The sequence below is a fragment of the Pleurodeles waltl genome, chromosome 1_2, assembly GCF_031143425.1.
Source record: "Pleurodeles waltl isolate 20211129_DDA chromosome 1_2, aPleWal1.hap1.20221129, whole genome shotgun sequence".
NCBI lineage: Eukaryota > Metazoa > Chordata > Amphibia > Caudata > Salamandridae > Pleurodeles > Pleurodeles waltl.
Window position 1 is genome coordinate 759,164,312 of NC_090437.1, and position 14,813 is coordinate 759,179,124.

General features: G+C 43.5%; 1 protein-coding gene across 3 annotated transcripts in view; it reads right to left on the reverse strand.

The window, feature by feature from the left end:
• FSTL5 (follistatin like 5) overlaps window positions 1–14,813 on the reverse strand; it is a 2,922,734-nt gene that overhangs the window by 872,430 nt on the left and 2,035,491 nt on the right. For all 3 annotated transcript variants that reach the window (XR_011205485.1, XM_069243741.1, XM_069243729.1), the window contains exon 10: window positions 14,305–14,439. Coding sequence is in view for 2 of the 3 variants with exons in the window: in XM_069243741.1 (XP_069099842.1) it covers window positions 14,305–14,439 (135 nt within the window). In the remaining variant the exon portion in view is untranslated. The remainder of the gene's footprint in view (window positions 1–14,304; window positions 14,440–14,813) is intronic.

A 14,813-nucleotide genomic window follows, 5' to 3' on the forward strand; every position in this document is an offset into this window, starting at 1 on the left:
GAACTTCATGTGCGTGTGGCGCTTTGTGCATAAAAAGGTCCACGTGGTTGTTGTTGTTGAGACGGGCCCTGCGAGGTCAAGAGACTCCGGAGTATGTTGATCCATGTTGTGGTCTGGGCGGTTTAGTAGGTTGATTGGGCGTGGTCAACGAGTTGGTACGTGTGTTAGGGAGTGAAAGAAACTTCAACTTCGGGCTTTGACAAGATTCTAAGTGCACTAGAACAGATCATTGACAAGTTGAGAGTAGGTCTGCGGGTCAGATTTGCTTGCGAATGTGGGGACTGAGAAAGACGGAATAGCGGCCAGAGGCTAGTGAAAGGTCCCGAGGCTAGTGAAAGGTCCCTAAGGTCCTGAAGCGACTGTGTTACCCTTCCTGTAGTAAACCGACAGATCTGTTTTATTTTTTGGTAGCTCGCAATATATGCAAGAAGTTGTTACGAGAGGAGGTGAGTGAAGGAAGACTAGCAGCGAGGCTTTGTCAGCCGCAGTGTGAGTGAGTGTGACATCACTAAGAGCCGCGCTGGGATAGGTTGGTTGCAGAGAAGGGTCGCGCACGGATTGGACGCAGTCCGTGGGACTCGATTGGAAGGGGAAAGGCAGGTGAAGAGTATTCCGGGAATTAAAGTCACCTATTGATTACAAATTTTGTGGAATAAAAGTCACATATTGATTACAAACTTTGTGAAATAAAAGACGAGAAAATTAAATTCTTTAAAGCATTCAGGAGTGCGATGAAGGGGGAGTCTTACATTAAAGCGAGCGTAGGAGAAGAGACGCCGCCCGAGGGTACACCAGCTTACATTGTAATGGAAGAGAAGGGGGTAGCTCCGTGTCTTTGGCTAAAGCAATGGCACAAGTTGACAGAGAAACATGGGAGCGTAGCGTTCCCGATACATGGGACATTCAATATAAGGATTTTAGAGAATTTGAGATTCACGATGTATGACATGAAGGTACCTCCAAGGCCAGCACAGTTTGAGGCTCTAGCAATTTGGGAACTAATGGCCAGACAGCAACAGCAAAAGAAGTTTGAGACCAGAATGAGGAAGGTAGAAAAGACACTAGCGGATGCTAGGTGGGATAATGCACAGAAGGTGTGGAGGTCAGATGTATTGCAGGGGATAAAATTGTTCCCCGCAATTACTAAGGAAGGAGAAGAGACAGGTAAGAAAGCCACCTGTAAGACAGACAGAAAGTGTTCCAAGGATAGAGAGGACGAGGAAAAGTTGAGAAGAGAAGAGGAGTTAGAGGATGAGGAGTTGATAATGCAATTGCTGAACGACCGTCCACCGCCTTATGCAGAGAATGGACAAGGTCCAAGTACCAGTTCTGCCCCTCCGGCACCGGTACAGAACAGTGAAACCCAGAGTTCAGGAGCGTCATCGGGATCTAAGGACCCGAGTCTGCTGTTCACCCCGCAGATACCGCAGGTTAGGAGAATATATCCAGATGTGCCCGTGTTGAAACCAGCAGAAAATTATCAGCCGCAGATGCCAGGGTACTACAGTAGGGATAACGGTGCAGGAATGATTCTAGATCCAACCGTAAGGGGCGTACAGAATGGTTACAACCAAACAATGGGACAAGCTGAATCAACCCAGGTTTTGATACCTCAAAAGCAGATGCAGGGAGGAAACGCACATGCTCAAATGACGGGGAGCCAGATGGGCATGCCGGCAGTGATGACCCATGGTGTGGGAATGAACATGCCACAGAACATGGGGAATGGACAGAACCCAGACGCGATATCACTACCCATTACTGTAGGTCCAGCGGTACCTCTGTATAGTCAGCCTAACTTGGGTCTGAGCAGTCAGGGATCAATGCCACAGAATGGGACAGAAAGGAGGTGCATAGAAAACACCCCAGGGATAACTCCGATAGCGACTCAGCCAAATGGGTCTGGATCCTTGATGGAGTTTAGTCCCATATGTGCTCAGTCAACACTGGTGAGGTCGAGCCCCCCACTGATAATACCTCTCACATCGAACACTGAAAAGCTGCCGCAGCCATCGATGGCAGTCGATGTGAACGCTACCCTGATGGGGGTGAATGCGCAACAGCTGACACAGTGGTTCAACAGTCTGAATTCCACACAAAATTCAGCTAGTGGGAAAGGAGAAGACTATATGAATAGGGTCAGGTTGAACATGGAAGCACAAGAATTGGTGGAAGGGACTATGGGTGTGAACAGGTTAGAGTCCTACACGGAAGAAGAGCTGAGGTATCTATGTCCCAGGATTACGAAGGAAGTGAACAAGATACATAAGAGCTTGCAGGAAGCAGCTGACAGAAACGGGGTTGACATAGACAAGACGAAACACTTGAGCAGGAGCTACAGGCTAGATTTTGGGACCACAGATTTTGAACACATGAGGTCAGCAGGCATGAAGACCCACCTTAGAGAATTGCTGCAGAGTGCACAAGTGTGGAGGTGCTTAGACAAATGGGAAAGCAGGTGGGTAAAGAGGAAGGAAAAGAGGAGGGACAGTGCTACAGAGCACAATGAGAAAAGACCGCAGAGTAGTGATACAGTAACAATGTTACCAATGAGGGAGACAGCAGGGGGAAAATTAGTACATGTACCATGGCACAGAAGCGACATTCAGTCCTTTACGGACGATTTCCCCAAACTGAGAGAGAAACCGATTGAATGGTATCAACAGACTGACAGGTTTGTGAAACTTGCAAAATGTCTCTGGGAGGACCTGAACACTCTCTTTGAGATTGTGGTTCCGGCAGATTTGTGGGAGGATTGCAAAAGAGCTGTAGGTTGGACGACGAGTGAACCGGAAAGAGACAGGGAGACAGGTGCACCATCCCCTTTGGTGATGAGCTTGTACTATAAGGTGATTGAGCATTTGAAAACGAAGGTACCCGCGAAGAATGTGGATTGGCAGAAGATTGATCGAACTGCCCAAGAGACTAAAGAATCGATTCATAGTTACTATGAGAGGTTGTTGAAGGCGTTCAAGAATTACAGTGGCACGGAAACAATAGAGGCGAAGGACATGCTCCATTTTGTGTTCAGATTTGTGGAAGGGATGAGACCAGAAATAAGCCAAATGATAAAGTCGCATTTGATTTGTTGGCAGTCTAAACCGATTGACGAAGTCTTGACTTATGCGAAATACTGTAGCGACGAAATTGAAGTGAAACAGAAAAGGCTGAAAGAGAAGGTGATGATGATGCAGCTTAAGGCAGCTCAAACAGGTTTGCAAGGTCTGCAAGGTTTGCAAGGTTTGCAAGGGATGCAAGGGTTCCAACAGCAGGTACCGCAACAGCAGTTGCAGTTGCAGGGAAACATGGCGTTTCAGCCACAGGCCAGAGGCAGAGGCCGAGGAGGTTTTGTGAATAATGGTCCGGATTTGAACACTGTTGTGACGGGTGTGCAGGCAATGAAGAAGGTGATGCCGTGTCACGTGTGCGGAATCGTAGGTCATTGGAAACGCGAGTGTCCGATGGTGGTGCAGGAAGGTGCAGGTGCAGGTGCAGGTGTTGGTCAGCAAAACAATGATGTTAATGCATTTCAGACAATGAGGGGACCGAAACTTAGAGGTCCAAGCCCAAATTTTCAGACTGTAAATCAATTGCAGGGATTACAACCTATGCAGCCGCAGCAGATGCAGATGCCTCGTATGCAGATGACGCAAATGCAGCCGATGCAACAGCAGTTACCTATGGTACCTAATCAGCAAATGCAAATACCCTTGGCACCAATGAGTCAGCAGCAAGTGATGGTTCCTCCACAGGTATCGGGTCAGGTAATGAGTACAAATGGCACCGTACAACAGTTCCCATTACACAGTGAGAGTGGAATAAACAATGTATGGGAGAGTGAAAGTTCAGGAGAAGAAGGAGATTGTGTGCTTGCAGCATCCTTGGAAGTTGATCAAAGGGGTCCGTACGTAGAGGGAAGAGTAATGGGTCATCGTGTCTCATTCTTGGTTGACACGGGAGCCACACGTTCAACAGTTAAGAGCAGTGAAGTACCAAATTTGCCACTCTCAGGGAGGACAGTTCAAGTGGTGGGAGTAGCAAACAGACATCTGACGAACCCAATAACAGATCCGGTACCAGTCAGCATCGGTAACTATCAAGGGGTGCATCAGTTTGTGGTGTGTGACTCAAGCCCGATAGCACTGTTAGGGAGAGACCTGTTGTGCAAATTAGGTTGTTCGATCATGTGTTCGAACGAAGGAATAACAATCCAGATGAGCAGTGATGGGGAAGAAGAGGACAGTGTAGAGGGGGATGAGATGGAAACTGTAGATGAAGAGTATCCTCTGATTTGTCTTTTCCCGATGATAACTGAAGAAGATATCCCAGCTGAATTACGAGAAACAGTCGGAAAGGAAGTGTGGGACATGACAGGGAAAGAGGTGGGATTGATGAAAGGAGTGGAACCAGTGAAAGTGACTGTAAAGCCCAATGCAATCTTTCCCCAGACCCCACAATACCACATGCCACAAGATACCCTCATGAAAGTTGCTCAACTCATTGACGAATTTGTAAAGCAGGGGCTACTGAAAGAAGTGTTAAGCAGTCCAGTTAATTCACCAATAATGGGACTAATAAAGCCGAGTGGAAAGGTCCGACTCGTGCAGGATTTGAGAAAAATAAATGACATCATAGTCAAGTGCTGCCCTGTCGTACCGAATCCAGCTGTGATAATGTTTCAAGTTCCTTGCGATGCTGAATGGTTTTCAGTCATCGATTTGTCACAGGCATTCTTTTCTGTGCCTCTTCATGAGGACAGCCAATTCCTCTTTTGTTTCAAATTCCTAGCCAGAGTATACAGTTGGTGTCGAATTCCTCAAGGGTTTTCTGAGTCACCGTCAATCTTCAATCAGATTCTAAAGAAAGATTTGGAAACATTAGAATTGCCATTCGAGTCAATTCTAGTACAGTACATTGATGACTTACTGGTTGCATCAAAGACAGAAAGTGGCTGCACAGCCGATACCATTGCTCTGTTGAACCATTTGGGAAGGAATGGACATAAGGTGTCTCCTTCCAAATTACAGTTCTGTCAGAAGAAAGTGAAATACTTGGGTCACCAAATAGAGAAAGGGTCACGGAGAATAATGAAGGAAAGAATTACAAGTATACTCCAAATGAGTCCACCAAAGACAAGGAAGGAGGTGAGGAAGTTTTTGGGAATGGTGGGCTATTGTCGCCAGTGGATTCCCAACTTCTCGTCTCTAGCAAAGCCTCTACTGAAACTGACCCAGAAGGATGCATTGGATGAAATTGAGCTGAAAGGAGATGAGATGGATGCTTTTGTTGAACTGAAGGAATGCATGTGCAGGGCTCCAGCTTTAGGTATGCCTGATTACACGAAGCCTTTCACATTGTTTTGTCATGAACGTGATGCATGTTCATTGTCTGTCTTGACCCAAGCCCATGGTGGCGTGAACAGACCAGTGGCGTATTTTTCAGCTACTTTGGACCCGGTTGCAGCAGCACTCCCAGGGTGTTTGCGCGCCGTAGCAGCAGTTGGTATCAGCCTCACTCAGAGTGAAGGAATAGTGATGGGACACCCAGTAACAGTCATGGTCCCTCACTCAGTTGAGATACTTTTGACCCGCTCCCGAACGCAACACATGACTGGAGCAAGACTCACAAGGTATGAAACGATAATTCTGGGCTCACCGAATGTGCAGCTGAAAAGGTGCACTACGTTGAATCCAGCAACCTTGCTTCCTGGAGAAAATGCCGAAATTGAGAACGCTGAAGACGTCGAGCATGACTGCCTTCAGGTGACTGAATTTTGCACAAAACCTCGACCGGACATCAAGGATACTAAGCTTGATGAAAATGACCAAATTATTTTTGTTGATGGTTCATGTCTAAGAGATGGGATGGGGATTTTGAAAGCAGGATATGCTGTATGTACTGTAACAGGTGTCTTGGAAGCGGGATGGCTTCAAGGAGTCTATTCTGCACAAGTAGCAGAACTTGTAGCCCTTACCAGAGCATGTCAACTGTCTGCATTGATGAAAGTCACCATTTACACTGATAGTCAATACGGGTTTGGGATTGTGCATGACTTTGGACAACTATGGTCACAGAGAGGGTTCCTGACTTCTTCAGGATCCCCAGTGAAGAACGGGGAGAGGATAAGGGAATTGTTACATGCCATTCAAGTGCCAGCTGAAGTTGCAGTGGTAAAGTGTAGTGCTCACACGAAAGGACAGGACTATGTGTCTCTAGGAAATGCATATGCGGATCAAGTCGCAAGATTTTGTGCCTTGAACTGTATATTACTAAGGGATGATTGGAATACGATAAATGAGCCAGAACTCGAACCAGCTGAAGCATTTGCCTTGAAGGTTGTAGATACGATAGATGAACTGAAAGCATTGCAAAATAATGTCAGGGACGATGAAAGAGATTCCTGGATTAAATCACAATGTATAAAGAGACAAGACGAGTTATGGGTTTCACATGAGGGAAAATATGTTTTGCCAAATAGTCTCTTATCACAGCTTGCGCGGTTCTATCATGGGCAAGCTCACCTAGGGAGAGATGCCATGATAAGATTGTTCAAAACTGATTGGTTTAACCCCAGATTTCGTCAAGCTGCAGAAGCAGTTTGCCATCGATGTGTCACTTGCCAGCAGATGAACCCAGGAAAGGGAACAGTTGTGAACGCGAGTCACATTGGTAGGGCAAGCGGACCTTTTAGTCGAATGCAGATGGACTTCATTGAGATGCCTGTGCATGGGGGTCTGAAATATGTGCTGGTGATTGTGTGCATTTTTAGTCACTGGATTGAGGCATACCCCACACGTAGAAACGACAGCCTTACAGTTGCCAAGCTATTGTTGAGGGAGTTGATACCACGTTTCGGATTCCCGATCTCTTTAGAATCAGATAGGGGAAGTCACTTTAATAACGAGGTGATAAAGTTACTTTGCGAAGCGCTGAACATTGAGCAAAAGCTGCACTGTAGCTATCGCCCTGAAGCCTCAGGACTGGTGGAGCAGATGAATGGTACGCTGAAATCAAGAATGGCAAAAATATGTGCATCGACAAATTTGAAATGGCCTGACGCATTGCCCCTAGTGCTAATGTCAATGAGAAACACTCCTGATAGAAAGACTGGATTGTCTCCGCATGAAATTCTCATGGGCAGAGCTATGAGACTTCCTGCAGTTCCCGCAAACATGCTTTTGAATATTACAGATGATATGGTGTTAGACTACTGCAAAGGACTGGCTGACGTGGTTCTCTCTTTCTCTCACCAGGTGGAAGCGACCACCTTGCCACCGATCCAAGGTCCAGGACACGCACTGAAAGCAGGTGACTGGGTCGTGGTAAAGAAGCACGTGAGAAAGTCGTGTCTGGAACCCCGTTGGAAAGGCCCTTTTCAAGTGATCCTGACGACAACTACCGCTGTGAAGTGTGCGGGGGTTCCCAACTGGATTCACGCCAGTCACACAAAGAAGGTGTTGTGTCCCACAGATGAGGAAGTTGAAGCGCTGAAACTACCAGTGCCTGATAAAGCAGTGCTGAGTGCTGAGACAGAACAAAAGCGAACTAAAAGCGAACAGGCAGAAGCAGGAGAGAAAGAGATATTCTCCGACGACGAAGACACCAACTCACTTGGGGGAGACCAAGGGGAAAGTTCAGACAGCGACGAAGAAGCTGAAGGTGACAAAGAACCTGAAGCAGCTGAGGGTAGCAAAAAGCCTGAAGCAGCTGAAGGTGACAAGGAGCCTGAAGCAGCTGAAAGTGATAAAGAGCCTGAGGAAAATAACGGTGACGAAGGGCTCGAAAAAGGTGAAGAGGCAGGAGAGCCTGATCAGAGGAGGGCTTTCCCAGAAGCAGACGATACAGATAAAGAAAAGGAGAACGTGATCGATTCCCCGGAAGAAGGGGATAAGGCAGAACAGAACGAAAAGGTTCAAGCTTCCACAGAAAAGACAGCAGGTCTATCAAATGGACATGGTGCAAAGAGAAGACTAAGGGGGTTATTCTAACTTTGCAGGAGTGTTAATCCGTCCCAAAAGTGACGGTAAAGTGACGGATATACCACCAGCCGTATTACGAGTTCCATAGGATATAATGGACTCGTAATACGGCTGGTGGTAAATCCGTCACTTTTCGGTCACTTTTGGGACGGATTAACACCTCCTCCAAAGTTAGAATAACCCCCTAAGTATCTCACCAATAAAAGAAAAGGGTAAAGAAAGTTTGAACGACGGAGGAAGGCCAAAAGTGAAAGAGAAAAGAAAGGAAGTGACTGTTGTGGAACAACCGTCAAGTGAGGAAAAAGACTTGACAAAAGAGGAAAGTACCAGCGAAGCCGAGTCGAAAAGGGAAGCAAAATTGAAAAGAAAAAGGATACCAAACAGGAGGTATTCCGGTCCTGAATGGGCATATGCAGTCAATGACGATTGGACTGACGAGTTTGTATCTCTAAGCATCGAGAACGAAGAAGAAGAAGAGATACCAATAGAAAAGATAAGTTTCATAGACTCTGTCGATTGAAAGAGTAGTAAATGATATTGCTTGCTACAATATAACGTGAAGGAAACAACCAGCTGAGACATTGTTAAAACCGGATGAGATATTTGCTAAACTGATAAAGACTGAGTTATTGCCGAATTGAGCTGCTAACCGATAAGTGACTGGCCTTTTGAAGAAGACGGTGTGAACATTGCGCTTGTTCAGCTTTGTAACTGAATTGTTAAATAGTTTCATTTATAAGTGCTTCTAGCTCTCTGATTCTATACAGATCATGACTAGGTACGCTACGCAAAATAACAGAAAGAAATATTGTAAATATGTGTGTATAGGCTTGGTGATTACATGTGTAATAATAATAATGGCAATTGTGATTGGAATGCATGGAAAGGGTAAAAGTGAGAATATCGAGGCTTCTACTATTGCTCCTGTTACTGTCACTGAACTAACACCATTGAAAAGACTAGCATTGGATGAGAGGCTCTTGCATGATAAGAAAGAGCTTTCGTATAACGTTTTCTATCGCTTACTAACAGAGTATGTTGAGACTATGGATGCGAAGGATTGTTATGTGTGTACACAGATACCGACATCAGTAAAGGAAGGGGTAACTTATCACCACATGCCTCTTACATATGGGATTACATGTAGTATAGTAATGTCTAGGTTTTATGATCAAACTAACATACAGTATTTTTACTCGAATTATGATGTTACCTTTGCTTATGTTCCTATAATAGCACAGCTAAGCCAGATTGCTAAAGATTGGGATGCTAAAATAATGAGGGAATTTTTCGAGCCAATGCAACCTTTTGAAACGGCTCATGCTCATAGGGAGAACCTTACTTGCTCAGTCTCTGCTGTAGAAATAAGCTTTTTAGATCGCACAGATGATAGAAGGGCACAAATGAAGGCGAAATTAGAAAAAGAGCTACATAAGAGGACTTCAGTAGATAACTATGATTTTGCTGCTATAAAAACACAAGGGAAAATAGCTTTAGATGCTTGGCATGTAGGGAAATTTTGTATATATCGAGGTGAATCTTATTATGACAATATTTTTGTAGGAGCCAGTGAATGCAAGCATACGTTTATTTTTAAGGCCAAATGGACATTCATGATGAACGGACTTGACCCTGTTATTCCAGGTGTATATTACATTTGTGGGCATAATGCCTATTATCGTCTTCCAAAGGGATGGTGGGGGAGATGTTATTTGGGTATAGTGTTCCCAAAGGTTTATCAACTGGATGACGTATCGATGATTCAAAAGACATCTGGATCCCATCGTATCCAGAAAAGAGAGACCGCAGCTGCTGTGGTAGGTGATATATTTGGAGACATGATTCCTTCATTGGGAGTTGTGTTGAATTCCATCAAAATAAGAAAGTTGTCTACTATAGTGGATAACATGTTGACAAAGTTTTCAGGTGCTATAATCCTGATAGATGCTGAACTTGCAGCGGAAAGAGCTATGACTCTTCAAAATAGGCTTGCTTTAGACATTCTTTTAGCAAAGGATGGAGGCGTTTGCAAAATGATTGGTGCCAGACACTGTTGTACCTATATACCTGATAATAGTGTGAAGATTAAAACTATGCTTGCTAATCTAACAAAGGAAAGTGCAGATTTGAAGGAATTCAAAGAACCAGGAGTGTGGGAGAAGGTTGGAAAGGGACTTGCTTCAGTGGGACATTGGATTGGGGGAATTTGGAATGGAATATTATTGAAAATAATAGAAGGAATATTAATAGTAATAATTTGTGTATTTGGAATTTGGGGAATAAAAAGGGGAATAATAATGATTATGGAAAGAATTAAAAGAAGAAAAGAAGAGAAAATTATGAAAAGAATGGCAGAAGAATACAAAGCGCAAACTAGGGGTACTAAAAGGAAAAGGGAACTGACAGAATTTTAATGGAATAAAATTTGTGGGCGTGGTTTGGTGTGATGACAAGTAGTCATCAGAGGAGGAATTGATGAAGCAGAAAATGAAGGTTTTGATTTATTAACGCTTAAACGTAGTGCTGAAATAATCATGGGTGATATTAACCGAACTAGTAAAGATTGTACGGGGACAAAATGTGCCCTCAGAGTAGTTTGCCATCATTTATACGCGTGCTTTATATAACGTGGTGAATTAGAATTGCACTAATCCGACATAATCATAAACGTGTGCTACGATTTGCTTGTTTGAAATGTTTTAGCTTAGCATTACTTTAGCGGAGGCTTTGGCCTAGTTGCCTGGTCTCACGGTTTAGATGCTCGTATTTTTCCACTGTGCTAATAAACGTGCATTTTAGCTTGAAGCTGTACTTTTCCACAGAAACTGTTCACATGCTTATCTTAAAGTTAGTGCCAGCCTGGCATATTTTCTCTTTAATTCAAGGTCGACTTGCAGGTGCGGACAATGGAGGCTCTGAAAGTAAGCTAATTGGGAGACAATGTTGCAACTTGCGTACCCATCTCCAAGGATAATGTATGCTTAAGTAAAAGCTTGAGAACTGTCGTTTTTGATTGGTCAATTTGAAGCTAACCTATGAACCCTCCAATGGAGACCCTACAGGACTTGAACTGTTGTCTATAAAAACCAGGTGCACGAGAAGAAGGTAGCCATTACGGCCATTGAGCTATTATCGGCCATTACCCGGACTCTACGCCATTTTGACTTCGTAGCTATTATGGCCCACTTTGCTGCGACGCCATTTTGAGAGACTTTGATTCTTTCTCTAATCGAGAGAAAGAGACTTTAAATGATTCTTGCCCTAGAGACTGTAACTTTGATTTGATTCCTTTGCATGAAGTAATAGTTTTACCTTGCCGCCGTGAGGCAATTGCCCCGTTCACCCCTGCCCCTTTGTCCCGTCCCATGCCGATCGAAACGGTACCCATGATGACCGAAGAACGGTACCTGTGAGACGAAGACTTCCTTGTATGCTGATCGTAATTGGTAAATATGAAAAGAAATTGTAAAATTGCATTGTGTTTCTTTTAGGTAACCAACTGCTGATTTTGATAAGGGCCCTAGCTAGGAGTTTTCTAAATTAATGTTGCTAAATTGTTTTTGCATGAAGTCCCACATGCCGATGCTAATTTGAGGTTAGACGAGGTTTCCATATGTCGCACGATGCAATTTGAGATCTTGTTATGCTGACTAAATGTACGCAATTAGTTCATTACAGATTATCGTATTAGTGATTTGCATTGCTATTATCGAATGCCTTGTGATTCAAATGCTTCATAGATTGCACTTGTTTCGACGCTATGGACAGCTATTAATGTTCATATATGTTTATCATTTGGTGTTGAGACACATTTATATTGTGCTAGCTTTGTTAATATAGGGAAATAAATTCACTAACTTCGCAATAAACTGGTGTGGTTATTGCTGACTGAAAGGTCAGGGTTCGCCGAAATGTATTCTGGATTAATTGTAAAGTGTTATGTTGTTCAAGGTGTTGCTTATGTTCGTTATTGATTATTGATTTGACGAAATTGATCGATTAAGAGTACAGAGAGTTCCCACTAAGTCAAAAGATTCATCGGCCTAAAGAGCGTCCGAATACAGGTAAAATTATTACTACGGACCGCTCTATCAGTACTCAGCAATGGCACACACAATACTTAATAGTTTGGAATCCAGTCAGCGCTTTTCCGTTACAAAATGAAAACAACTCAAATACACGCACAATTAACTACTCTGCACAAATTAACAAATATATAAAGACTGGCAGGTGGGAATGCCTATGATGACACACCCCGTAGGAAGTATTCACTATAGAAAGGCCCCAGAGGTCAGGTAAAACCCTAAATGTACCATGGCGCCCCTTGCACTGAAGGAACCTCTAAGAGTGTATGCACCAGCTGGGTGCCTAACACAGGAAGAGGGATGCGTTACCAAAAAGTCCCACCTAATGGCTTTGCCAGAGTATCATCATCAATCAAAAGGAAAACAAATGTTCTTTGACCTTTGCCATAAGAAATACAGTATCACAAACTATCTTCCTAAATAAACACTACAATGTCCGAGATTTTCATCTACATTAAAGTTACCACATGACAAAGCAACAAAGAGCTATGCAATCCAAAAGCCTCTAGGCTATAGTGTCAGGTCCAGGAATCCTGTTCCAGTTTCAGGAGAACTTTCCAAGCAGGAAACATTCTTCCAGGATGGTTACAGTGAGTAAAGTTGCAAAATGTATTGACTCCTGCAGCAGAGGGAATTGGTGGGTACCACTCCTTTGCAACATAATGTGAGCTCTCCTGGTGGTACCTCTGCCCTCCTTGGGACACCATTGTCACGTAGGCTCTCATTATTATAATGAGACTACTGGATTTTGAGCAGCAAGATTGTCCACAGTGTGGGAGACTGAGTCCGACCCACGGTGGGTGACACCTGTCACTCTAAATCCGGGTTTTAATCCGGCTAACTAGCAGTGCCTCATCTCTACCAGAAGATAGGGATGATTGGGCAGCCGAGCGCATGACATATTAGGCTTCTCAGGGAAGTCGTGGTCACTCAGGTCATATCCGGTTCTATTGTTCACAATACAGTCTCATATACAAATGATCAACAGAAGCAGTATATGTTTCAATAATAGGTTAAATAAAACGACTGCATCTTAGATAGCAAAGCGTGAGCTGCAATAACCAGGATGACACAACATGACAATATTAAAATGGTGACTTGGAGAGTGAAGCATAAGAATAACGCAATCATATTGTCACTTTGTCACTAGAATTTATGGACTATTGCCTATCTAAGTCATAATCTGAGCACAGCATGTTAAGTTTAATTCTGCCTTTCAGGTTCACAGGAGAGGACAACAACCCTCATACCTGAGCAGAGGCCTGTAGTCTGCGCTAGTATCTGCAGTGAAGCCTTCAGCAATCAGCATACAGTTGTGGTTCCCTGGCTGGAATCTCCCACTTAACGTGTAACGGGACTAGGAAGTGTTTTTATAATAACACAGCTGATGTTCTAAGAAAATGTCCCTACGTAAGTATGTGTATTTTCTACAAATGTTGGAGACTAAACTTCTACCACGTTCATCGGCAATGTACCAAACTGTAGCCTTGACTGAAGCACAAAGTGATCAAGAACGTCTTGTTTGAGAACACAGTGCTGGGCTAAGCAAAAACAGTTAGATAGATGAAAATAAAACAAGACCGTAAAACTGGTTATTGTAAAAATAACAATGCAAAGCCGAATAAAATATATCTAGATCAAAGTGCACAGCGGCCTAGTGTGTTAAACTAATGTGCATGGAGCTAAACTAAAATGGCTACACAACACCATCAATCCGGTATACAAAGTGTGAGCCTACGATGCGCTTCTAGGACAATCTCTACACGTCTGTGGCAAGTCCTGTGATGTGGCTTTGGGTCACTGAAGGCTACCTTTCTTCTTTTAAATCTGCAATGTTTTATTAAACAAAAATCCTGGTGTTGCAATCTTTTTTTCTCCCCTGTCTTCTCTATAGAGTACTTACGCGCTTTCCTGCAAGCACTGTTTGTGATTCCCCAGCACACATGCTCAGACCAGCCCCATGCCCACCACCCTACTCTTTCATGTCTCCTTATCTTACTCACACAGGCTCTGTTTCATTGCTGTTTTCTTCCTTGGTCACTGTTACCTATCTTACTCTTCTTCCTTCATTCTTCCTTTTATTCCTCTCACTTGTTGCTTGAGTGTCTCACAATGGAAAAGTCCTAGTAAAAAAAACTGAATGCTTCTGTCCATCATCTACAACCACTGACACAAATGCAGCACTGAACATTGGCGAATTACATGACAAATTAATGGAGTGTCTTAAGAAAGGTACTTACGTGTCTTTCGAGCAGAGTCTTCTACGAAAAGAGAAGATATGTCTTCGTCCACTCCAGCCTCATTTTTTGCAATGCAGGTGTAGGCCCCAGTGTCCTCATAGCGCACATTGCTAATATGAACCTCGCTACCATTTGCTGAAAAAAAGAGTGAGTGAAATATTACATTTTAATGGCTTATGGTCTGTTGCAGATATTCTCAATGCCCGGTCTGCCATTTCACAGTGACTTTTCACATCATGTAAACAATAGATTTTATTGGCAATAGACTTTCATCTATAATCTCAATTTATTTGACAATTTACCAGTTTTTACACTGTTTTCAGTGAGTACAATTTCTAGCCTCAGAAAGCTGTATGACCTCCCTTTTACTGCTGGCAAAAACATTTTTATCTACTCATTTCTTTAATGTATGGTAAATTCTTTTTTAGCACTTTGCTGAAACACTAGACTATTTGTTATCCCAATATCACTTTAATTTCGTAGAATCCTTCAGTACATTCATTGATTGT